Source organism: Hevea brasiliensis, chromosome 3 (genome assembly GCF_030052815.1).
Source record: "Hevea brasiliensis isolate MT/VB/25A 57/8 chromosome 3, ASM3005281v1, whole genome shotgun sequence".
NCBI lineage: Eukaryota > Viridiplantae > Streptophyta > Magnoliopsida > Malpighiales > Euphorbiaceae > Hevea > Hevea brasiliensis.
The window spans coordinates 1,619,040-1,645,332 of NC_079495.1; the positions used below are offsets into that span (position 1 = coordinate 1,619,040).

Below are 26,293 nucleotides of genomic sequence, written 5' to 3' on the forward strand. Positions count from 1 at the left end.
ATGGATAAATGTATACTTGGTAGTATACAGTAGGCAAGGTAAGTCATCCAAAGGCTATGGTCTTCAAGATCAAACACCCAATAGTATCTCTCAAATAGCTTCGCAAAGTAAATGGAGTTCCGTTTAACTCCCAATTCCGTTGCGTTGCAAGCCATGCCGCCCATGCCACCGCCAAATGACGGAAGAAAGATGGCCGATTCTCTAATATTTTCCATTTTTATTTGCCTTTGAATTGAAAAATGGAACCCAATCACTAAACCATAAACCATAGATTATTTAGTTATGAGACTTTCCTTCACAAGTGGATATGCGAATCCGGTGTCGTTTTAATAAACATATTGAGGGTATATATTTAGTTCGGTCCTCCCAACTTTCCCTCCCTAATGAAAGCTTCAAAACGAAGCAAAGGTCACTCTTTTGCGTTCTCTGCTTCCTTCTTGCTTTCCTAATTGCATGCTTTAATGGCCCACCCATACGATTCTGACGAAGAGAATGACGACGCATTCGTCTACCCTGGCTTTGAAGTAGAAGAAGAGACGGAAAGTCACTTGGAAAGCGAAGAGGAGGAGGAGGACGGAGACGACGACGACGAGGAGTACATTCCGGTTGCAAACTCGCCTAGGGTTTTAGGTAACGGCTTTTTGAATGCTGGTCGAGTAAGTGTTGAAGAAGAGAGAAGCAAGCGGAGAAGAGTAAATCCAGAAGGAGAAGAGATGCGTTCGTTAATTGCAGATGAGAATGCCGAGTGTTCTCAGGGGAGAGAGTGGAATCGAACTCAAATTGATGGACTTTTTTGCCCTATTTGCATGGATGCTTGGACCAGTGAGGGTGACCATCATATCTGGTGCTTTTTGTTCTCTATACTCTTCCCAATTTCTCTAATTTGTGTTGCCTGTTCGAATCTTTCATCAGTTCTAGGGATTTACTCGAAATTTGCACTTGAATGTGATTCTCTGACCTGTTAATCGTTTAATTGTTTTATGCGACGAGTGTAGCTGTCTTCCTTGTGGCCATATATTCGGGCTTTCTTGTATCAGCAAATGGTTGAAACAAAATCGAAATTCTGCAAAGGTATTGGTTAATGGGTCATAGTTTTCATTAATGATCAAGACTTGATGTTGTTTATCTCTGCTTAACTTTTATTTCCTCATTTTAGTGCCCTCAATGCAACAGGAATTGCACGTTAAAGGATGTGAGGAAGCTCTTTGCTCCAAGGTTTGCTGTGGTCGACGAAGAATCACAAAAGGTACTGCTCATACTCTTGGACTTGTTATTTTAAAATCAATTCGCGAAAAAAAGTATTTTTAATGGGTTTTTTTTTTTTTTTTTTTCCTGGTTTGCAGACAATTAGATCTCTAGAGATGAAATGTGCTTCTCTTGAGAAGAAGGTAGGATTGTTTTCTAAATCAAACAGAAACAGATAGTTGTTTTGTTCAATATGTTTTAGGGTTTGCAGCTTGGTTTTCTCTAAAAACTCGAGGCACTAGTACTTTGTTTATCTGTCAGGAGCAAATGTATGATTTTCTGACTGCACCTGCAGAGTGCTGATTGGTGTAGAAAAGAATCTGAATGGCAAAAGAGAGAAGCTGAGTTGCAACTTAAGGTCAACCAGCTTACGGAGGTAATGCTTAAGTGTTAATTACTTTGACCTTTCAATTATATCCATTTTCTTGTTTCAAAGCAATAAAACTCACATGATCTTTAGTATTATCAATATCACTGGTCAATAAAAGCTTTTTAGTGTTTCTATATTGGCTGTTATCCATTGTGTTTAAGTAGTAGCAGTTTATGGTTAGGCTTCCAGTTCCAGAGCACATTGTACTTTTAATCTCTTGGGCCTATTGTTGTCTGTTTATGGATTTTCCTCAATTCTATCAAGCCTTACCAATTTGTGGTGCAAATCTGTATCTTTGGAAAACATATGCATCTCATTCTCAATTTTGCAATCAAAATGAATTTTGGGAATGAAATTATATGTGAAAATTTGAACTCATTGGAATTTGTGGGTGGAAAATTTGCGTTAGATCTCTTTTTAGTTGTGCCTTTCTTTGTTACTTTCAGTTTCAAACTTTTGACTTTGTAGAGAACGACTTATTTGGAGCATTTAGTAGGAGATATGGAAAGCAGTTCAACTGTGCCGTTCTCTGCTGGTAGGAGCAGTCAAGGACATACTGTAACTGTTAATTATCTTTTCAGATGAATGATATCCATGTTATCTTTTTATTCCTTTTCTTATTTTAATTGATTGTTATTGTTAGTATCTGCCATTTGATAATATTCTGAACAATGGATTTGTGGTGTTGATTGCCACTGCCTTCTGTTTCTTTCTCTATTGTGTTGTCTTTATACTTTTTTTTTTTGTGTATATATATATATATATATATATATATATATATATATAGAGAGAGAGAGAGAGAGAGAGAGAGAGAGAGCGCTAAATCCGTGTTGCTCTGTCACTAACATAAACTTTTCTTTTTAATATCTTTCTTTTTTTAGGAAATATCAACTCAAAGTTATGCCAAGGAGGATCTTCCAGTATTTTTGTGTTGGAGGTCTGGATGTTTCTCTTTCATCTTTATTTCTCTTTTCTTCGCCTGTACATTTAGATATGGCTAAACTTTTGTAAAACAGATTACGGGTCAAGTTCCTAGACCTTTATATTCTTATTCTTCTCTCTTCTTCTATTTTTTTGGTACCATAAATAAATATTCTATTATTTATTTTATTTTATTAAACAAGAGTTGTGTGCTTCTTGATAGCATAAGATCTCAAACCATTTTGTGGCATTCTCAGTTTCCGAGGCTTAAGGTAAATCATAAAACACGTTCTTCAGAGTAGAAATTCACTGCTCAAATAAAGTTATGATGAAGTGTAAGTTGAATTAGAAGCCTAGGGCTGAAAAGAATTGTACCTCAGAAGTTAAGTGAATAGATATGCTAATACAAGAAAAATGTCTTTACTAACCAAATATTTTCTAACCACTTCTGAGGTGGGAATCTAATTGGAAACTTGTGAGCAGTTTTAAGTAAGATATAACCTTTGCTGGGTTAAACGTAAGATTTTGACTTAAGCCTAACCAGTATTTTTGATACAATTCTTGTTGATTTAATAAAGCTTAAAATTTGGATTCTGCCAAAACACTGATGAAGTGCAATTGTTAATGAAATGTTTGAATTTTCTCCTTCTTTTCCTTTCCCTTTTTTTTGGGTTTCTTTGAACTATGATCAATTTGGATCATAAATTTGATACCTACTGTTATTAAGTTCCATGTACTTATTGAAACCAACATTGTTAATAGGGTGTGCACAAGGCTTCCTTTATTTTCTGAACTGTTTAAGATATTATATTTCATTCATTCATTGTTATCATTAGTTCTGAAATGTTCATTATTTTGAAACAAAAGGTCTCCATCTCTTTGCCCTAAGGTGACCTCTGGAACATTTATGCTACTTGAACTATGATCAGTGGTCCCAGGAATTTAGAATTTAATCCCTGATGCTGTTAAAGTATTAACTAGATATTTACTTTTTGCTGACAATCTCTAGATTAGGCCAACTTTAGTCAAAGCATGTTTTCAGTCTTATGCAGTTTTCTGGCTTTATATGACATTGAAATACCTTTATTTAATGTCACTAGACAACCTACTGACTAATCATTACAATTTTGCTTGTCTTTAGAGAAACAATCTTCTTCTTCCCCACCTCTTCTTTTGCTGAGTTCTTATTTTTGTTTTTGACTAGAAGTATTATCACGTCGGTTGTACTTGCAATTTAGCTGTAGTGACTTGAGTTTAAATAATTGCAGAGAGAGTTGCAAGTGGATGGTGCACGCTTATTTGATATAGATGCATTTGGTCAAATTTTGTTACTTGCTCGGAGGCTACCTAAGATTGATGGGTCACATGTACTTACCAAAGTAAAGTTTCTATCCTCTAACTCAAGTTTATATATATATATATATATATATATATATATATATATATATATATATATATATATATATATAAGTGCTCCAACAATTCTTTATTTTAAATATTGTTTTGCAGATGAACTTGCTACCTCCTCATGAAAGTGAAGATATTTTGCTCCCTTCTAGCATGAAAATCATAAAGGATTTGCATATTTCTCCTTTTAATGGAAGTCATGCACTTTGTGCTTCCTTAGGCAAGAAACTATCTGTTCTTAGGTAATGTTACAATCAAAACTCAAGTTCTTTTGTGACATTTCTATTTTTACATTCTTCCAAACCCACCCATGGTTGTTTTGTTTACAGTATGGAAAGCAACAGTGTCATCCTTTCCTATGATTTACCGGTAAGTGTTAGATCCATTATCCATGATGCTGTTTATTGTGATCTTATGATATAGTGTTAAGATTTCCCTTGCTTCTTATTGGATGGGATTACAATTTGTGCTAAAATGTTAACTAATTACTTGAAAATAATGGGTGCAGGTAATGTGACAATGGGTGCATGTGTATTGAATATTTCTAACAAAAATAGAAAGGAATTACTAAATGTATCTAATAGAAATTGAAAATACTTATTAACCATTATAGTTAATAGGTAGCATTTCCATTCTGGCCTCTATTGACCCTGGTGATAATTCTAATCGAATTACCTAATGAAGAGTTTGCTGTGATAATTTTATAAAAATTCATCACCAATTTGAACTTTGCTTTTCATAAACTCTAGGGAATATATCTTGGTGATTCTTTATTGGGATTGCTTTCTCTCTGTCCTGCTCAGAGAAAGTCTCATACTTCTAGACTGAGTGATAACATTTGCATCGTTTTCTTAGTGATGCTCTTATCGCTAAAATATCTAGTTATTAGTATTTTACAAGAGTCTTCATTGTGTTGACATCATAATTTACAGTCTCCTGCTTGGTCATGTTGCTGGGATCTTCAGAGTTCATATTACATGTATGCGGGACTACAGGTATGACCCTTGAATGAATATTGTTTGATGTTTACCATGATAGTCTAGATAGCTTGAACCAAACTTTTAATTTTTGTTTTGTACCTTTCAGAATAGCTTGCTTTTAGCATTTGATATGCGTCAAACCAGGGGACCAGTAGAATCGAGTCCAGGGTTGACAAACAATCCAATCCATACATTATACTCTGTTCAAAATAACTTTTCTTCTGGTGTTAGAACGCTTCTATCTGCTTCCTCCATTGGCATATGCCAGTGGAACTTTGGCGGTGCTGAAGAAAGGTGGGATGTTATTAGTTTGTGTATGAGCTTGGCATCTGTTTTTCTTATTCATTTGGATCTGAAAAAGATATGGTTTGCTTTTCAAGTTCATCTTGATGTAGTTTTTTGGCCCATAATGATGCCCAAAACTCTCTTTCATGTGCATTTTAGTATTTATTAGAGGCAACAGAGCATAATGTTTATTTCCTTGTATTTTTAGCTTGTTATGTCATTTAAGAAGTGTATATTTCTAATTAAGATCATTTTCCATTTAACTCTGGCTCTTCTGTCTGTTGAACTTCAAACACTGCAGTTCGAAGTGTTTATTTTTATTTTCTTTTACTATTTATAAAACTCATTGCAGGATTGAATTTTTTCCATGCAATAATTTTGAAAAGTTTTATTTTTAATGAGTAATGACTATTGAGACAGTCTGTTCTAACATGATTTCAATTGAATTTTATGAAGGCCATCATTGGTTCCCCAAACAGCAAATCAAGGAGTTTGTATATCCCTTGCTCATTGTCCCAGCAGTGATGACATAGTTGCTACCTTTCGTCCCAAAGTTGAGATGACCAATGAGATGTCTGTTTCTCAGCTATCACCTACTCCTTGCTCAATTATTGGACAAAGAGTACTTGGTTCCCATCTTCATTTGAAGAGGGTGGGTGATAAGTATCAAGAGTTGGGCATTGCATGTGCCACTGTAAGTAATATTCGATTGCCTAGATCTGTTATCATAGACAGAGAGAATGAGAAACCACTATTTGCAGTTGGAGATGAAGAAACATTGGGATTGATCTTGCAAGAGTTGCCAACTTTTACATTTACTCAAAATCTTAAATCTCACAAGCATCATATTTGTGACATTAAGTGTACAAGCACCCTAAGCCAAGGTTTACTTGGCTGTTTGAGTGAGGACAGATTGCAACTTTTCAGTAGCAAGATCTGATGTGGTAAGCTTTTCTTTTGCAGATGCTATGCCATTGTTTTTTGTGTATTATCCTATTTGCTCTTTCTTAGTCATAAATCTCTAATCTTGAAATATATACACTTGGTAGTCTTCACCAGTATCACCAGAAATCACTAAAGCCATAGCGTCCTGCTATCAGGATCACACAATTGGGTTCTTAGATTATTAACTTTTCTTTCTGTTTGTAAAATATTATTAGGAGTAGGCATCTAGGCGTGCCTTAATTAAAAGGAGTATGTGTGCAAATTGTCTAATCTAGGCATGTCTTAGGTGTCAAACTTTTGAGTGGCCCCTTTTTAGAATTGCCTCCATTGTCTTGACCAAGCCCCTTTGTATTTGTCAAGAAACAATTAATGAAGATGTGAGACTTCAGGTTGTTTTTTGGATGATTGTTGATTGCAAGTCTATTATTGCTATAACTTTTCTGTTGATGATTTCAAAAAAAAAAAAAAAAAAAAATTGCGTTGATGAATTACTTCAAATATTGTTGCAGGGAGACTGCATTTTTTGGGTGTATCAACGCAAGAGAAAATTCTGATTTTGCCTGGAATTTCTGTTTCATTTTATTAATCTAAGTGAGAGTAGTTGATTATGTTCCATGACCCTAAGTTGTATACAGCATCTCTTTTCGATCATCAATGATGTAAATTTGAAAGCATCTAATTTATTATAAATTTGAAGGGTTTCATAACCCTTTTTATGACTACTATTTCTCAGAAATATTTAAAAAAAAAAAGTTGATAAAATTATCATACGTTGATAAAACAGAGGTCAAAAGTGTTGCTACTTTCCTTTTTACCAGAAATTTCGTATCTGTAAATGGCAAGCAGACTTGGATTTTTGTTCTTTGGTATGTGCTATAGGAGAGAGAACCATTCTTTTATATCTGTTTTTTGGTAAAAAAAATTACAAAAAAAAACAAAAATCTTGGCCTTCACCTGTTGATGGGAAAGCCATGTTGGAAAAGAAATGTTTTCTTTTCTTATAAATATATATTACGTTTATTATCCCGTGAAATAAGTATTTAACGAAGCAAAGCATTTATATATTTTTTTTCTTTTTTTTTTTTTACAATTTAAAAAAAAAAACTCTAATAATTAATCAATTTTATAAAATTATTTTTTTAACAATATTAATTTTTTTTTAAAAGTAATCTTTTAGCCTCTAAACCATAACAATTGAAATTTTAATATATAAATGTAATAAATTTTACTTATTTCTTTTTTAATGTCTATTTTATTAATACTGTTTCTCGTATTAATTACACTAATTATAATTAATTAATACCATATTTATTATTAAAAATATATATTAAATATGAACATATTAAAAAAATAATAAATTTACTTTTTAAAAAGAAACGGAATTATAATTTAAGACCAATAAAAAAAATCTACCTTTATAAAACAAGAGAAATGAAAGTATCTATCAATTGTTTTATTTCTATTATTAATTAATTAAACATTATAAAATAAAATAATAAGTAATTTCACTTGTGTATACCATTATAAAAACATTAATACCAAGAAGAATATATTTGGCCTATACTTGGTAAGATTATAAACAAATTGTGCCTCAACATGAAATAAACTTTTCTTTAAAAATATTATTACAAGAATAATGACTGAAGCCCTTCTATTTAGGGAATGTTATAATCAATATAGTCCATCTTTTGCCCTTCCTTTTTTACCCCTTTAATCGAGAAGCTTGTGGGAATGACATGGTGGCATTACAAGGTTGGCAGCTCTATGTCTGTCCCTCAAGAAACTCCCCCAAACAGTTCTCATAGAAAACAACTAGCTATTAGTCTTGCCATCTCATGCAATGACTAGATAATCAATATATCCAAGTATCTGTTCTGCCTTGTTTTCCCTTGCCTCCTCGCCAGCAGAGTTGCATACGCAGCTTTTTCAGCATTCTTGTTTTCTCCTTTGCTATTACCATTACTCTTGGAGATATGCAACACCAATCGGCTAAAACTAACAATTTACATGGTGAAATGATTGTTTATTTGCTAGCAAACTTAGTCATCTTCAGCACCGTTGAACCCATCATCCATGTCATCCATGTCATGCTCATCTGCTTGCCCTTGGTCGGCATCGTCAATGATACCATGCATTATAACATCATCATCGAGATCTTGATCAGGCACTCCTAGCAAGTTATCAGGAACCTTCATAGATTCAAGATTTGAATCACTGAAAAATGAAGCGTAAGGCTTGGAGACCTGCGAGAGTAACTACGTTAGTTGGAAATGGAAGCAGAAACAATTTGGTTGTTGAAATATCTTAAAAGTTAAGGAACTAAACGCTTGGAAAATTAAAAGTAACGTGGGCATAAACAAGATCAATAGCTGGGAGGGATGGATGAGAAAAAGGGGGAATTTGTGAGGAAATAAAAAAAAAGAACACCTTGAATATAAGATCTCTCTTCTCAGCACTTTCCACCAGGTTGTTCCAATGCTCATCACTCCTCAGAGTTGATGCAGACCCCACCACCTAAAGGATCAACAACGGGTCAGTTTCCATAAAAGAAGTATGAGATTTATTGACACATGCCATATGAAAGCTTTTCTAATTTATATAATAATTCATACCAGCACAGTAGACTTTGCTCGGGTAATACCGACGTTCATTCTTCGGGCATCCGAGACAAACCCAATACCCCTGTCCTTATTGGCCCTAACACATGAGAATATGGCAACATCTTTTTCTCGACCCTGGCAAGTGAAAGTATTTCAATGTAGAAGTTGGTAATTACTTTTTAAATTTAGAAACCCTACATCTTCCATATTTATAACACAGGGTCTAACCCAATCAATTACTGGTGCAAGCAACTATGGATCCATGACAAGGCAATTTATTGGTCATATAATCTCTCTTTTTGCAGAGATGTAGATAATATAACATATCCAAATGAAAATTCTGTGTGCAAAGGACAACATTTTTAGCTAGCAAATGACCGGTCTTGAGAATGATATATGAGCCCTAAACTAGAACAAGATAAACCAAATTAATCAATAATTTAAGGGGAAAAAGTTACCTGGAAACCATCAACAGTTTGTATATCAACAAACTTTTGAGATTCCTGCCCAAAAGTATCCCGAAATCGGTCTTGGAAAAGCTTGACTTGGTATCTATAGGGAGAGATAATTGCAAGTTGTGAACTTGACCTAAGCTCCGGATACATAGTCACCAATTTATGATACAAGAGGAGCACAAACTCAACCTCATCGGTGTTCACCCAGGACCCACTTCCAGAGGGCTGCGATTCTTTTCCTTCATGTATATCAAAGAAGCAAAAAGGACTGAAGCAGCGATATTTGTGCCATTCACGTTCTGTCTTACTCAAAATATCTTCTGCATCCAGCAGTGCCTCAGAATAGAACTCCCTTGAAGGAAAGTTTCTAATCTGTTTCACAACTAAAAATAACAAAAATTAGACATCTATACTAAATTATAAAAACACAATTCACTATTCTATATCAAAAAAACATGTCTGGGTTGTGTTTCCCTTTATGATGGCCCAGAATCTCTAACTTGGTTTGAGAACTGGGAATAACGTGCTAAGTGCAAATAACATGGAGTTTAAAATCATCTAACCAAATATCACATGCCCACATAAGTTCAAAATATTTTGAAGCTTAGAGAAACCAAGAGAATTGCAAAATTATGAAGCGAGATGGATGCAATAATAGTAGGTTGTACAATTTATTCATAAGACTTAACATCAATTGTGAACAAGGTCAAAATCCAAGGAAGTGTGAGTACTTAAAGCTAATGTTCACAATCCTCATACATTAAACCCGGAACTATTTATACAGGTCCTTCCATTAACCTAGAATTTAGGCACAAGATACCAATCAACATTTAGTTTTCAGTAATTCTTTCATAATCAATGATGGTAATCGCCATTTAATATGTTCCAACTGTTACATTACACAAAACTTCAAAGAGAAATTATTGAAGTTTCTCATCTGACCTCAGGATGCATTCGGTATTGCAATTTCAGCATATTGACTGGATAACCAGCTCTCTGAAGCCTCTCAAACAAACTTGTGCCATAACTTCAATGAGAGAGAGAGAGAGAGAATGAGCCCTAATCAATAAAATGATACAATAAAGACTAAAAAAATTAATAAAATAGAAACAGAATCCATTACCCAAACTTCGTAGCAACAGGAGAAATTACAGTGGCAGGTAGTTGAACTGGATCACCAACCTAAAATAATATTAAAATGAATAAGCTGCAGAATCAATCATTAACATATACAAACATTTCCCAAGAACATACAGTGGTGAACATGTGGATAAAAGCACAGATTTGACAGCTTGCATTAAGCACTCATGTTATTTTGTTTACAAGGATTGTGAGATTCATTCCTACTCATAAAGCTCTTAATTGCTACCTGTTAGGAACAATTGTTAGTAATTAGTGCATAATAAAACTACATTGTTTTTGGCTAGTAGTCTAGTTAGTTACAGACCAGCTGGAATGGTCTTTCTCTCGTTCTTGTTCTTCTCTCTATCAAATTCTCTCTTTCCCAACAGCCAAACACTCATAGTTAGGCCTCAATAACTCAGGGCCTAACATTGCCAGCATAAAAGAAACACCAGGAAAAAAACAATTGAGAGAGATGCATTACTGATATTAATAGCAGAAACCTACAGTGTTTTATAAGTTATCATCAATGACCAGGAAGAAATTTGGAGTACGGTCACAAAAGTAACAACATCAGAGACATACCAGAAAGACTTGTTTACATCCATTGGCCAAAGGAACAAGAGTTGCTGGTTCGACCTGTTTAACATGGATTTATTTATATATTTTGCACAGATAAAATTGCCAAATACAAGATGGTGATAAAAACTGAAAAATCTACAGCCATTTGAATGGTGTCAGTAAACATCTTACAAATGTGCAGTGCAAAAAAAGATAGAAAATGTGAGTCACTTCCAAGTTCCAACTAATAGTCCATACAAAAACAACTACTGCTGTCATGCCTAATTATTTGTGCTTAAATGCTTTTTAATAACTTCATTTCTGTTAAGGTCAAACATGACAACAATTCCCATATAACAGTGTTTTTATTCTCAACCACTAAACATCCAATCTCATACTAGTTGCTCACATGAATGTTATTTTCATCTTTTTGAAAAAGCCACATCAGGAGAAAAACTTTTAATACAAATTACCAACTTTTACAACCAAAACAAATTGAGTCTTAAATCAGCCCATCATCATATCTAAAAATGTGAACACAGAGTTTAATGAAAGTTTTTCGCTCTAAAAATAAAACTTAAAAAAATTAGGCAACCATTTTATTGTTGTTTATTTTATTTTATTTTATTTTATTAAATAGAAGAGCTATGATTAACAATTCTCATTTAGCAGTGTTTTCATCCTCAACCACTAACTTAAGATCTGATGTACTAGTTGCTCGCATGAATTTTGTATTTATCACATCATGACAAAAACTTTTGAGAGAAATGACCAACTTTTACGACTAACACAAATTGAATCTTAAATCAGCCCTTCTTCATAGCTAAACACATGGATGCACAGATTTAAATGAAAGTTTATCACTCTATAATAATAAAAATTGAGGCAGCCATCTTACCGTTGTTTAAAGAAAAAAACTTAAAAAAATTAAAAATAAAAAAAAGCTATGGTTAAGATATGTTTTTTTTTTAATCCCCCTGTTTTGATTTCACTTCTAAATCTCCAATCTCTATAAACAGTGTAAGCTTTTGCATATTTAACTTCCTGAGGCTTATGTTATAATAGAGATTAAAACATCAATTGCAAGTGGATTAACCAGAATGCAAGAGGTTGTGGACGCTTACAGCTTGGGCAGCTTCATCTATTATAACCACATCAAAACCATGATTCAGTTTACTAAAAAGTGCTGAACCACTGAAGCTGAGTGTGGAGAACACCTGCCAACATGAAAATTACAGTGAAATCATAGAATATTAGACTTCACTTTCAACGCAAGGTTAAATTTACGTACAATTACTGCTTCTTCCAAAATAGCATTTCGAATACTATCAATATCGCCTCCTGCAGCTCCATGCTTCTTATCAGCAGCAAACTCATCTTGTTTTTGTTTCACCTGCAAAGGAAATTATGTGATTAACATGTACCGGATGATAAGCTGTTCTGCAGAATAGAAAGGTTAACGGTCAACCAAAAGCAACTAGAAAAATGTCCCAGTAATTTACATACAACAACTGTTAACAATATTGGGCCTAAACTATCGCTACTTGCTGTACCATGTGTTTGTTCTTTTACTTCTTCTAAATATGTTCGGCTTTAAAGTTTTGGGGTTTTGCTTTTGTGATACAGGTCAGCGTATTGATAATTGTCCAGACCAAAGCAACTCTTTATGATTTTCCCCCTTTTTCCAGGAGAAGCATTAAGGAGCTGCTAGAAATTTTAAAGCTTGGGTTCAACAGAAAACCCTAGTATCCTATTTCAAAGCAAATGCAAAGTTCTTTCGCAATCAGATTAACAAAGGCAAAGGGATGATTATAAGATTTTGCATCAATTAATCATAGCAGCAAGAAGAATGGCCAGAGAAAAATTCAGTGTTTTTCTATTATTGTTGCCAGAAACATACGAGGTAATCCATGCAGACTGACTGGACAGAATGATGAGCTTTGAGACCAATCCGCACAATTTTAGGATTATATGTACGAACATTTTCATCACGAATACCTGCAAAGAAACAAAATATTGTTGTTCAAAATTATGACCCGGTGATAGTCATCTTATGGGAAACATCCACTAGGAAAACAATTCGAAGAATTAGGTAAGAATTGATCAAAGCTTCTTGTATACTGGATAAGTTTTTAGACTCCTTTTATTCAAGAACAAGAATATGATTTGCTAATATAATCGACTTTTTAAGATTTCCCCAATGCAACACCAACAAGTCAAGTTTTTAGCCTTTGAATTTAACTTGAGTGATAAAAGGTAGAACCAAAATGTGTCTGAGTGAGTGATGGGTTCTGACTTTCGAGTGAACTATCATTACATCAGCTACTGATGAAATGCAACTGTAAAAGATGCTAAATAAGTTAGAAACCTAAATAAATCTTTTCACTTGATGCTAATGTTATCATTCAATGTTGAAACTTGAAAGTACTCAGGATGATTTATAAATAGTTCTTCCTTTAGCACTTCTTCTTGAAGTAGCGCTCTCAAGACATGAATAACATATTTGTGCATGCTAGTCGTACCCTAATCTCCTACTGAATTGTTCCATCTCTGTGTTGTCATGTGTTCTTGAGGACCAATGGATTTGTCCAATGGTTAAGGAGAACTTCTGCTAATAAAATTTGAGAGATTTGAAAGAGGCAAAAATGTCATCACTTATTTGCATTGATATAATGTATTTGGTTGAAAAATGCAAGCATTTTTAAGAATCAAATCCTGCCTTTGCACTTCTCATAAAATAAAATTGCAGCCCTGATATTGGGTTTCTGCTTTTGGAAATTTCAATGTCATCTCTTGCTGATTTCTGTGTTCAGTGTGATTGATCACCATATAATTGTTTACCTGTATCTATTGCTTCCTTTAAAGGACTCCTTAATCCCTAATTCTAATAATTCTCTGCTTGTGCCTATTTAATAAACTTAGCCTTTTATTATTCACCACAACATAATAAACAACCAAAATTTAAATCCAATACAACATGCATTGTGCACCCACCCCCGTGTTTTTGTTTAGGACACAAATCATCTAATCTTATGATTCTTCAATGAAATGAAGAGAGAGAGAGAGAGAGAGAGAGAGAGAGAGAGAGAGAGAGAGAGATTTCCAAAAAATATCACATAAAATAGAAATTGCAGTTTTATTTATTTATTTTTTTTTTGGGGGGCACTATTCTTGTGCCAAAAGGTTAAACCAATTGAAAGTGCCAGAAAATTAAATCATTTTAGGAAAAAAAAAAAAAAGAAGAAGCACATGGCATGCACGGTTCCAAGAACAGTCTCAACTTTCCGCTTTAGCATGTATAATTTTCAGTAATTAAGAAATTTAAGCACCATAATTAAATTGAGAATATTTCTATAATGATGTGATGTCTAAGAGAAACAGGTGTTCCCAAGGAGATGAAACTGATAAAGGAGAAAAGTTGATGGAAGTTCACAACACCCTATTTTTATACCAAGGCACATAGGGAACCAACGAAGGTACTCCCGGACCAGCAAGAAATAGGTTAGCTTCTTTTTTCTTTTATTGAGAGGGAGAGAAAGGAAATTACAGTGCAACCTTCCATAAGATGGGATGGAAGAAAATTATCAAGAAACAACAAACTTGATTTCAAGACAAAACCTACCCTGGGTTGAGTTGATGAAATTCGTTGAATTCCAACACTGATTTACCGTGCAAGATTATGAAAGAAATAAGTGTTATATTAATTGATTTCTTCACTTCTAATGCAATAATATGAACTTGAAGACAAGACATAATTCAAGATCCTAGATAGTCAGACTCAGATCTTGTGAATTAGTGTATCTAAGACTTCATTTGTTTCGCGGAAAATAACTTGTATATAAAAAATGTTTTCCATGAAAATATTTTCTATTGTTTGGTTGCAATATTAAACTAATGGTATGTATTTATATCATGCATATATAAATATTTTCACATTTTAATAAGATTGTCAAAATTAAGAAAATGACTTCCTCTTTTGAGAAGAGGAAGTCATTTTCCTTAAAAATTATTTAGCTTTCTCTTTAACCAAAAAATATTTCCCGTTGACCCATTTTTTGAGTGCCCCCAAATGCTAGAAAATGCGAAAAATGTTTTCCAAGAAAATATTTTCCTCAAAACAAACAAAGCCTAAGTGGAGACTTCCCCTACACTTAAACTCCCTATTATAAATATAACAATGATACCTACTTCCAGCAATGCAATGACCTATCTAAAAAGATCAACCTAATTCAAAAAAAAAAGCCTATATAATCAAAAGAGAATGCATACAAAAACTGAATACCATCATGCATTATATTATATAACATGATAAATTGAGCAAAAATAATGAGTACGCAAGGATTGGTACACGCAATAAACTTGTACCAGTCCTAAGAAGGCGCAGCACAATCTCATCAAGTGCAGAGTTTGATGGCGCACATACCAATACGCGTACACGATATTTACGACTAGAAGCAACAACTTCTGGTTTCTGAACAAATTAAATTTGCAGTTAGGAGATATGATGCCACAAGAATTTAGTTAGATTAGTGAATTCGAACTTACCAACTCATTTCCAGTAGTAGGAAAATAACCATCATCACCATCTTTGGGCATGTTTATATCTCTAGGATTATTACCACTCAACCATGGAGATGCACGTGCCCAATGATTGTACCTGCCAGTTATTAATTTTGACACTTAGTAGAGAATCTAAAGGTCCCTGTGTCTGTTGTGCCATCATGGATTCCAACGCTCAATATTTATCCAAAAGGAAAATGGGTTTCATATAGAAGCAGATTTAGTAACGCAGTTTTCTATAATATGCTTAAAGGTACAGAGCAGAAACACTCCTCAGGACAACACTTCAGCCAAACTGACAATTAAAGTTTATCTAAAACTTGTTATCAATTATTACCACATCTTGATCTGCTCAACAGGCATCACTAATACCAATAGTTGAAGGTAGATCCCTGTAACTAATGGCTAAAGCAACAGTTTCCAGACATATGACCAGATGGAAATCCACCCAGTGCCAGCATGATACTCGTCATGCAACTATAACTAAAGGGCCAGAGAAATGGAAACTCACATCAACACAAATTGCAGCAACAATACCTTAAGCTGAGGCACTCATGCATACACAATTACAAAAGTAAAAGCACATAACAGCCATTCAAGAAAGAACTGAGTCCAGCAACCAGCACTTACTTCTCTTGAATTGGTATTTCTGGCCCACATTTAAACTCATGCAATGAACCCCTGCATAGAATAAAACAAGATAGCTGAAATGTAAATGTAAAGTAGATCCAATTGTTCAAAACAAGATCAAGCACTTGAAACCTTTGAATGACAATAAGTAATTAAGAATAAGAAAACAGCGATAAAGGATCAAAAGAAAAATAGAAATATGCAAAATCATTACTTGGATTGTACTCTTGCTGGAGCAGCATGCAAAATTGCACTAAGAAGTGCAAGGATGGTTTGCGTCTTTCCCGTTCCAGGGGGACCCTGTGAAAAATTCAAATGATCAATTTTCATGGTTCAGCATGCACTAATACAAAATGACTCCTACATTATGAACAGTTCTTTAGTGTCAATTGGAAACACAATTTTTCAACAAAGGCATTCAATCTAAGGAAGCTCTCAATAGATGACCTCGTTCTTAATAGCTTCAACCATATAACAAAAAATGGAAAAACAAAAAAATACTCCCTTCGTCCACAAATAATAGCCACATTTGGAGTTTTCATGGTGATTAAGGAAATGATTGGATAACCTCATTTTCATAAAAAAAAATACTAGTAATTTACTTGATTACCCTTTCTTGAAAATCTAAAGAAGCGAATATCAACGTGACAAACAGCTATTTTAATTAAGAAGAAGGTGATAATATTAGTTTTAGAAAACTGTATAAATATTTATTGTATTTTATAGGGATAAAGGGTAAACTTGGAAAAAAATAGTTAATTCTCCTTGGTTTTCTAAATGTGGCAGATAATTTTAGATAAAATAAAAAGCCAAATATGGCTATTATTTGTGGATGGAGGGAGTACCAATTACTACCCCACATTCCTTGTGTTTTATTGGTCAATTATATTATCAATTCACACTTTTCAAGACACAAAATGCAATAGCTGTTTCTCCCATCATATTTATACTAGTCCTGCAATTTAGCAATTGGGCCTCTCTCTTTTTTTTTTTGTCCCGCCGGGGAGGGGTAGGGAGTGATAGGAAAGAATTTCTAATCTTGCCAATAAGAAAAGGGCTCATTGAGAAACCACCTATAATCCATTTGAATAAAAGCATTAGGTGAAATCTGATTTTAGAAGGTCCTCTTAAGGAAATAGGACAATTAGATATTGTTGTTCTTACATCTAACAGCTAAAGGAATTTGGAACTCCCTAGTCTAGAAACATGAAATAATTTCAAAATCATGCCAACAATTTATTCTACCCTGTCTATATTTACAACATCCCAATAAATTTCTCCGATGGCCTCTATTTACATTTTAGAACTGAATCACCAATTATTCTTAACTTTATATGCCTCATAGGCATCTGTCAATGTGTATGCAAAATCAGGTGTTCATGATCATGTGCATACATTTGATGGTGAAAACTCTTCAAAAGGGAATTCACGTACTTGTATCATAAAAAACAAGCCACCCAGCATTTGGTCAAAATTAATTAAAGAAGTTTGGGATTTCATTTCCCAATTCTTTTGAACAAAGACCCTTGGTTCTTTCTTTTTTCCCTTTTAAGAAAAATAAGGGCATCAGCTAAAGCTCATTTTATTGTCCTCACTTCTCTTGCAAGTTTGCTAAATCTGACACTACTCCTTTCTCATTTTTCATTTTGTTGGATTTTTATATTTTATGCTAGAGGGTGAGCCTTGGCATGATGGTGAAGTTGCTGCTTTGTAACCAAAAGGTCATTGATTCAAGTTGTGAAAACAAACTCCAGAGAAAAAGCAAGCAGAAGGCTATATATGATAAACAACCCACCCATGACTCTGGAAAAGCAAGGAGCCTTGTACATTGTGGATGCCTCTTTGTACATTGTATGCTAGCAAATGGAGGAATGAGATCAATATCATTTCCCCAATTAGACTAGACTTGAGATTTAGTTGAATTAAGTTCAGCAGATAGCTGCCCTTTTTCTTGTTCTTAGGATGTCCCTTTGAATTTGCACCCATTTGCACTTTTGAACACACTTGATGCCCAAATCAGAGGGATAAGGGATCACAACTAATTCCCTTGCATAATTTGACGCAAGCAACAGATTCTATCACTATATGCACAAGCACAAGTATTTTGGCTTGTTTTGGCAAGTGTACCACCAAATGACTGTCAGTAAGCACAAAACTCCTCTTCAATTAGGTTAAGCCATAATTGCAACATATATATGTGTGTCTATGGGAGTGTATAGTGGAGATTTTACACACACACACACACACACACACACACAAGAGACTGATGAATCTGTAACCCTGGAAGAGTTGTGGTAACTATTTCATTCCACATGGGATCAATTAGTCAATCTGAGATTATATTACATTAACATGGGATACACAATCAGACATACTTACTGTCTGCAGGTCAGATTTGTCTACACAAATGTAAACCCTTTCACCAAAGATTGTACCATATGGAAACTTCACTTGAACAAATGCACAAAACAAACATATACTCAACTCAACTAAACCTTTATCCCAAGAATTTGGGGCCGTCTATATGGATTCTCTTTCTCCATTCTAAACGATTTTGGGTTAAATCCTCCAAAATGTGTAATGCTTCTAGGTTATGTTGTACTACTCTCCTCCAAGTCAGTTTAGGTCTACCCCTTCTTTTCTTTCTATCCTCTAAACTAATGTGCTCTACTTGTCTAACTGGAGCCTCCGTATGTCTACGCTTTATATGACTAAACCACCTCAATCTCCTTTCTTTCAACTTATTCTCAATTGGCACCACTACAAAACAAACATATACTCTTTAAAAAAATGCCAAGGATATTATCACCTTTTTGTCACAGTATGTGATAACCAACACCCTGAGTTCTTTTTTTTTAATTTTTATTTTATTTTCCTTTTAGAATTACCAACACGCAAGTTTCAAATGGATACCTTATATCCATACTCATGACCTATTGCATTGTATCTACTAGTGATACTTCATGCATATTAAAGTGCCCATGTAATTTGGAGAAAGGCAAATAATCTACCTTTGAAACCAACAAAAAAATGGTCCATATGTGTTGATGAATATGAATGACAGTGTTCTTGGAGGAGATCATTAAATGGAAGGAAATCAGGACACATGTACAAGAGAAATAAATAAAACCTGTATCAAGACAAAGGCTTTACGTGATAGGCCAGCCTGCAAACAAAAAATGTTCCATCAGATTCATACAACTCAAAGCAAAATTAAGACAAAAAAGGGCCCCTAACAAAATCTAAAAAAACGTAAGTGTCCTTAAATAGTAGTGTACCACTTTTTCCACAATACTCACTATTCATATATTGTGGAGAGGATGGAATATATACCAATGAAAAAAAATAAAATTTGAGGTGAAAAGTAATAATTGTCATTTTACCACAATTTTTTCCATTACTTGAACCATGCTGTTTTACTTTAAAAACGGAAAAAAAAAAAAAATCCTCTTACTTAATGACGTCGCATTAACATTTTGGATCTTTCCTCTATTATCTTTTCAATTATAAAGCTGATATTAAATCCATCTACTATTCTGATTTCATGAATCAAAAGAAATATTTTTACAATATAATTTTAAGCACTACAAAGTGAAAAGAGGATGACATCAGTATTGTTCAAGGCTACAAGTAGCAACATTGAATAATTATCTTTAGAAACAATTATATATTTTTAAAACTATCAACTGGTGTAAAGTTTGATAAGGGCATGGATTTTAGGGTTTTGTTGAAAATAGTTTCATGGTGACAAAATAATGCAAATGGCAAAGCTTAAAAAGAAATCAGAAAACAAGAAGCAGAAAAAATAATTGCAGCAAGTGATACAAGAAAAGAGCAATGCAAGTGAATGAATTAACCGCTCAAGCTATCTCTAATATGCCTCCTAAAGGACTATATTTAAGTTACCTTATGAACTTCCTCCTTTACACACCATTCAACATGCAGTCGACCTTATATCAAGGTCTCACTCTCAATCACCAAACCTTCAAAGGTTCCATGTTAAACCCAGTAAGCATGCCAAGCTTAAAAGACAAGTAAATGATTTAATCTCTAAAAGGTTCATCAGCAAAAGTTTTGTGTAAATGTGCCATCCTTCCTTTGCTTACACTACATCAAAGAAAAATTTGACACCGGAGTATTGACAGTTGGGCTATCAATAGGACTACCGTTAAAGTATAGACAACCCATTTCTCATATTGATGTTATTTTGAAATGTGATTGCTGATCCTACTATATTTCAAAGGTAGACATGAAGAGTTGATGACATCAAATATACATTAAGCCTTGAGATGAATGAAGGACTGCTTTAAAGAATCAGAATAGCTTTTCTAAGCTGCTAGTCATGCCATTCAGACTTTAGAGTTTCAAATAGACCTAACACCGCAAAGCAATTTATGGATGTTAGCTCCATAGCTCCAATGAGCTTAATTTTCATGATACCAAAATCTAAGGATGACTAATCTTTTTAAGTCCATAGTTTGTTGAGTTGCCTTGAAGGTTGATTATTGAATATTCACAATGGGAGAGGCACACAAAAATGTGTTGAAATTCTTAAAGAACTCATCAATTCAAGACAACACAAGAAGATTCAAAATCAAGAAGAGAAGCTAGGTAGATTACTAGTTTTTGCTTTATAGGTCTTATGTAAAAGATTAGAGAGTATATTTGCCAATCTTTGAGCCATAGAAATTTAATTTTTGAAATGCATAAGATTGGGCATGTTTTCAGGAGCATTTTCATGGCTCTTGAAGGTTTAAATAATTTTTACAAAGTGGTTTTTGAAATTCACAAGTTTTGGGATGGTAGCTAAATCTAGGTAGCTAGTTTATAATATTAACTAGTTTTTGGTATGTTTTAGACAAAACCAAAATTTGGTATCTAGTTCCCAAAACTAGCTAGCTAATTTTATTCTGGTTTTACAAAGAAGCAAAATTAAGTACCTACTTTTCAACAGGAGCTATCTAATTTCGTGACTTGACAGTTTTGCAAAATAACAAAAATAACGAGTATTTTTTTTTGAAAAATAGATCTGTGGGCTACCTTTTTGACCTCCAACAGTCACTCTAACTATATAAGGATCATTTATTTCATTTTTAACAAATGAAAGCACATTAATTCTTGAGTTATTTAAGTTATTCCAAGCTTTCATTCTTGAGCTTTCTGAAATTACATTGTTCTTACACTGGTAAACCATCTCTTTCTTCTTAATAGCAATTTATTGTTGTATTCTTGAGTGATCGAGAGTGATTTTACATCAAATCAAAATCAATATTAGGTTGTTCAATCACCCTTTATTGGTCACTCCCTTGTTTATTTTGACAACACCCTTATACATATGGCGCAAAAATAATGATCATAGTTGACAAGTTCAGGAAAACTCACATCTACAGCTTCTAGTTGTGACTTGTTAAGGATTCCTCCAAAATATTCACGCAGAGTTCCAGAAACTTTCCACGCCTGGTCTCCAGACCCAGAATTTTTATCAGTAGCCTTTAGTATTAAATCCTTGAAAGGAAGAGAGCAAATTGACCGCAGAGCAAAATATTCACGAGAAATAGTTGATAAACTGCAAATCTACACAATATATGACATTAGTTAGAGGCCTGTCTAATCAGTTACGATACCAAATAAACAATGCAAATTCATAATTTCATGCTCTTTGTTTGACAAATGACCACTGATGTTATATCTAAAATTGTTTTCACAAATGTTGTTCATCAGTTGTTAAACATCTTAATAGCCATAATCAAGTGACATCCAACACTTAGTGTGACCTGAACCATGTCACCCATTGTTTGAACAGTAATAAGATGTAAACCTCCACATTTACCCTTTATAATTCCTGAACCAACAACCTCAAAGCAATTATAATAAAAGAAAACTCCAATGTATTTTCTGAATCTAAAGCAATAAATTCAACTTGATGATGTAGGAAAATGGCTCCCTGTTGTAAGCCATATTACACCATGCAGAAAAAGGTCTCAGTCCACTTCTTAAGAAATCTTTCATTTGAGGAAAAAAAATTAATAAAAGAATAGGCAACGGTAAGGGATAACCTTGCTCTTCAAAGACATTTACGCTGACCAACAATAGACTGGGAAGAGCTCAATCAAATTTGAAGTACCACATCATATGGAGTGATTGTAGGAGAGGTTAAGCAATCTGCTCACTAGTGTTTTTATGGTGGGTAAGTTATAAAGTAATTAATGCTTTTTAGGTTTTGGATTTAAGAAAAAAAGGGAATTCTATGGTTTTGTAAATTAAAATCATAGGGAATCTTAATGATTGTGATGTAGGCTAGGTTGAGCAATCTGTCTACTAGCGTTTCTATTAGGGTTGTTCAGCTCTGGTTCCGTTTCTGATTCCGGTACGATTCTAGTTAAGAACCAGAATCGGAACCAAACTTTCAGTTCTTAGGAACTAAACTTTGGTTCTGATTCCAGTTCATTTCTAAAAAAATTTTGGTACGGTTCCGGTTCTAGTTTTAGTTCTATTTTGGTTTCAAATTTGGTTATAATTTCATTTCAAATCTTGATTTTTACACCTAAAACTGCAACATTCTTGTGTTCATTTTAAAATAGAAAATACAATATTAAATTTCTGATATGAAAACAATAAAAAAATAATAATAATAATAATAATATTAATATTAATAATATTAAAATAATAATATTAATATCAAAAATATATTCTTTAATAAGAATATTATATTATCTTTTACATATTTCTCAATTATGTAGTCTTTAATTAAAAGATACATATATAATTAAGAATTAAAAAGTACATTATATAACTAACATGTGATTTAGTCATATAATTAAGGATTATAAGATGATTTAATGTATTTAGTACTAAAATTATTTAAAAAGGTTAGAAAAATAAAAGATAATATTAACTTATATACACTTATAATTAAAAATAAATAAGTTATACACACACACACACATTACAATCTTAATTACATATAAATATACATAATGCTATTCAAATTATAAAATATATCTAAAAACATAAAAAAACATATGTATAAAATTAGTTCTTCGGTTCGATTCTGGTTCAGTTCTTAATGAAGAACAAGAATCAAACCACAACAATAAATATAAGTTCAATTCGATTCTTATAATAATGGTTCTTTTTCGATCCGGTGCAATTCGGTACGATTCTTCAATTTAGTTTGGAACCCCCAGGAAACTTACACAGCCCTAGTTTATATAGTGGGTAAATCTTAAAGTAATTGAAGATTTTTAGGGATTGGAATTAAAATTAAAAAGGAAATTCTAGATTTTGAAAATTAAATTCTGATTGAATATCATTAAGAGAAAATTAATGGTAGTTTGGTAGCTGGAATGACAGGGTTTGCTGGAGTTTCCAGGCAGCACTTAAAACTGAGTTTAGATTTTGTTTGAGAAGTTTAATTAATGGAGAATGAGTTGGACAAAATATATGGAAATTAAACAATGCAAAAGATGGTCACAATCTCATGGATGAATTTAGGAGGAAAAAAGAATTTGTTAAATCTTCAACATTTAGAAGCACTAATTGTCTAACACAGCATGGTCATCCTTGCAGCAAGTGTGTCTCTTGTAATTTCCAATCCACTGATTATCAATTCAACAAAAACTCCAACGTATAACAAATTCATCTTCCATTCACATTTTCTTCTATATTCTTCTCAGTTCTTTTTCATCTTCCTTTTCCCTTCCTACCATGATATATATCAAAACTACAATCTAGAAATGTGTGTAGCTAGACTTTGGAAAAGTATTGAGAATAAGGCTAAAACAAACACTTCTCTTCCTTTTTTTTTTAATCAGATTTGATTCCAATTTTTGATGGAGTAATTTTCAATTGAAGAGAAGGTCAGGCATTTTTTTTGCTTTTTAGGTATATATTTCTAATATAAGCAATAGAAAACTACTTACAATAAATATATGCAAATTGAACTCCATAAAGAAAATCATCTATCTACTTCAGTTCAGCCAAACAATTCTCTGTCTTTGATAAGCTAGATCTCAATAAACAAAAAAAATCCAATCCACATAACTAAAATGACAATAAATGGAAGAGAAAAATATTTTACATATGGAATGACAGAGCCAGCCAGCATATATGGGTTTAACAAGCAGTTACCTTTAGACTAAACAAAAGCTTTTCCTGTAGCTTCAGAGGAGAAGTCATGAAACGCCGCATTCTTAAAAGCCTTGGACGAGATTCAAGGTTGTCTATATTTAAACAAGTAACCTCTCCATCTAAGAACATTCTAAGTCTAAGAAGATTATGCTGGCGGTGTTCCACCAAAGCAAATGCATGTGTCTCAGGGAGTTTTTGAACATCTTTAATCTGCAGTAAGCAACAACCTCATTGTAGCAATAAAGTGAAACTAAAAAGCCACAACATAAATGAAAGAAAGAAAAAAGTAATTCAAAAATAAGAAAATGGGGGCTGCAAGGATGAAGAAGGCATTTGAAAGAATCTATTTTTAGCTATACACGTTAAAAATGACAAGCAAGCTTGAATTCCTTAAGACATGTGTTTTCCTTATCAGTTAAAGCTATTTTCTCAGGAAACAAAAAAAAAAAAAAAAAAAAAAAAAAGCAAAATATGCATCAAATGAATCGCACTTTACATGTCTGTAACTAAGAGTATCCTGAAAAGAAAGAACATTTAAAAAAAGAAAAGAAAAGAAAGACAGAGCGCCACTTTGAAATAATATGAGGAGTCATAAATAATATGAGGAATACATAGAGAGAACTAAATGATCAACAATCGTATAATAAGTTTTAGGGCGTCAACCACTTGTGAGAAAAATTTTAAAAACAACCGACAGACAAAAATGTTTTGGAGCATTGTTGATTGATGCCAATGAAATTACCTGCTCTCTGGAAAGGAGCAAAAGATCATTTTGTGATATTTTCTCACCCTCATCATCTCCATAAGTAACTGCAGGTAACAGAAACCCCTCTGCCTCATTCCATTCCACGACCAACCTCATTACCCATTCATTCACTGCAAGCGTATATACAAAGACACATGTAAAAAATGAGTATTTAAGATTCCTAAATATTTATGTAAATGAATTATCTTTTCAATTTTAGTAATAATAAAAGGAAGAAGAACCTTCTTCATCATCTTTTTTCTGAATAATTAGAGCCTTCACTTCCTCAAATAAAAGGGGCTCAAAAGTTGCAAGGTAATCATCAACGTCTTTGTAGGTTTTCTTCACCTCTCTTAAACCTGAAGTAGCAGGTTCATTATCATCTTTTCTTCTCTCTCTCTGCTTCTCTTTCTGATTTCATTTAAAAAGAAAGAAAGAAAGAAAGAAAGAGGGAAAATATCAAAAATTTTATATCAATTGTATAAACATGAATATCAACAAGAAAAAGGGAGAGATGGGTTACATCAGCTTCTCTGAGGAGCGCAAAATAGTCCCAACCCAGCACGATTTTGCAGAAACGAATAAATGAAGCTTCTTCAAGAAGCTTGTCTTTGTCCACTGCCATCTCAGCCTCCTTCTATATATACATAGAGAGCATAATTGTCAGAAGGGCAAGGTACATTGTAACACAATGCACAGGAATGCAGCTGAAGAACTTGAGGCACACATTTTTTCAAAAACTATTATAGAGAAATTATATAATATTCTGAATCCATAAACACTGATAAGTAAATGCAAATAGCAATGAAAAATGTGACACAGCATCAATATGCACCAAAAGAAAAGAGAACTCAACACAAATGCAATAAGATCACCATAATAAACTCTAAATGAACAATTCAATTCGTAAAACAGAAAATAGATATCAAAAGAAGAAATAGATAGATATAAATAGAAAACAAGGTTACAAGGTATACAAAATAGAGAAGAAACAGGCATACAAAATCAAAGGAAATCAAGTAACCAAGGACGGAGGAGGAGAGAAAGAAAGGACTGACCTGGTTAGCTGAGAGCGCCGGAGATGGAGCTCCAATTCACTTGTTTTGCAGTGGGGACTTTGCTATCAGGGCTTAGCCGTCTAGGAAGCAAGGTACCATATTGTATTCGTATGGATACGGATCGAGCAAACCCGATTCATTAATTTAGAGGCTTAATTACATTCTCGTCCTTGAACTTTTGCATCTAATTACAAGGAGGACGTCATTAACCAAAATGACGTTTTTATCCAACTGCCAGTAAAACGCATTTTGCCAACCCGCCACATACTGGCTCCGACT

At 33.4% G+C, this 26,293-nt stretch overlaps 2 protein-coding genes and 1 long non-coding RNA gene across 7 annotated transcripts in view; 1 reads left to right on the forward strand and 2 right to left on the reverse strand.

Moving 5' to 3' along the window:
- The window catches only part of LOC131178587 (uncharacterized), a 76,605-nt gene that overhangs the window by 47,304 nt on the left and 3,008 nt on the right, over window positions 1–26,293 (reverse strand). The window lies entirely within an intron of this gene.
- Window positions 340–6,875, forward strand: LOC110666242 (uncharacterized). 5 transcript variants are annotated; one of them, XM_058143584.1, is made up of 14 exons: window positions 346–844; window positions 996–1,071; window positions 1,157–1,246; window positions 1,344–1,388; window positions 1,541–1,621; window positions 2,084–2,150; window positions 2,497–2,552; window positions 3,805–3,915; window positions 4,046–4,185; window positions 4,273–4,312; window positions 4,876–4,938; window positions 5,030–5,217; window positions 5,665–5,902; window positions 5,970–6,156. In XM_058143584.1, the coding sequence occupies exons 1-14, from the start codon at window positions 462–464 to the stop codon at window positions 5,994–5,996; spliced, it is 1,605 nt and encodes a 534-aa protein (XP_057999567.1). In that variant the 5' UTR covers window positions 346–461; the 3' UTR covers window positions 5,997–6,156. The 5 variants fall into 5 exon arrangements, with proteins under 5 accessions (XP_057999568.1, XP_057999567.1, XP_021682349.2 ...); XM_021826656.2 differs by adding an exon at window positions 6,663–6,875 and having other exon boundaries at window positions 353–844; window positions 5,665–6,152; XM_021826657.2 differs by lacking the exon at window positions 1,344–1,388 and adding an exon at window positions 6,663–6,875 and having other exon boundaries at window positions 350–844; window positions 5,665–6,152.
- Window positions 7,642–26,124, reverse strand: LOC110666241 (probable helicase MAGATAMA 3). The gene is made up of 21 exons (XM_021826655.2): window positions 26,015–26,124; window positions 25,480–25,593; window positions 25,199–25,367; window positions 24,954–25,087; window positions 24,212–24,421; window positions 21,464–21,655; window positions 19,212–19,247; window positions 16,296–16,381; window positions 16,082–16,132; window positions 15,437–15,548; window positions 15,257–15,362; window positions 12,792–12,889; window positions 12,183–12,284; window positions 12,016–12,108; window positions 10,916–10,969; window positions 10,332–10,390; window positions 10,151–10,235; window positions 9,212–9,580; window positions 8,766–8,888; window positions 8,581–8,667; window positions 7,642–8,396 (listed from the first exon to the last, which is right to left on the reverse strand). The coding sequence occupies exons 2-21, from the start codon at window positions 25,579–25,581 to the stop codon at window positions 8,193–8,195; spliced, it is 2,472 nt and encodes an 823-aa protein (XP_021682347.2). The 5' UTR covers window positions 25,582–25,593; window positions 26,015–26,124; the 3' UTR covers window positions 7,642–8,192.

Excerpts from the sequence above, each read along its gene's own strand:
- LOC110666241 (XM_021826655.2), bottom strand. The coding sequence starts at position 25,581 with ATGGCAGTGGACAAAGACAAGCTTCTTGAAGAAGCTTCATTTATTCGT. Across the intron at positions 15,363-15,436 it reads CTACTACTGGAAATGAGTTG|AAACCAGAAGTTGTTGCTTC; the intron begins GTAAGTTCGAAT and ends TAATTTGTTCAG. Across the intron at positions 12,285-12,791 it reads CAGTCTGCATGGATTACCTC|GTGAAACAAAAACAAGATGA; the intron begins GTATGTTTCTGG and ends TTTCCTTTGCAG.
- LOC110666242 (XM_058143583.1), top strand. The coding sequence starts at position 462 with ATGGCCCACCCATACGATTCTGACGAAGAGAATGACGACGCATTCGTC. Across the intron at positions 1,389-1,540 it reads GTGCTTCTCTTGAGAAGAAG|AGTGCTGATTGGTGTAGAAA; the intron begins GTAGGATTGTTT and ends CTGCACCTGCAG. Across the intron at positions 4,313-4,875 it reads TCCTTTCCTATGATTTACCG|TCTCCTGCTTGGTCATGTTG; the intron begins GTAAGTGTTAGA and ends CATAATTTACAG.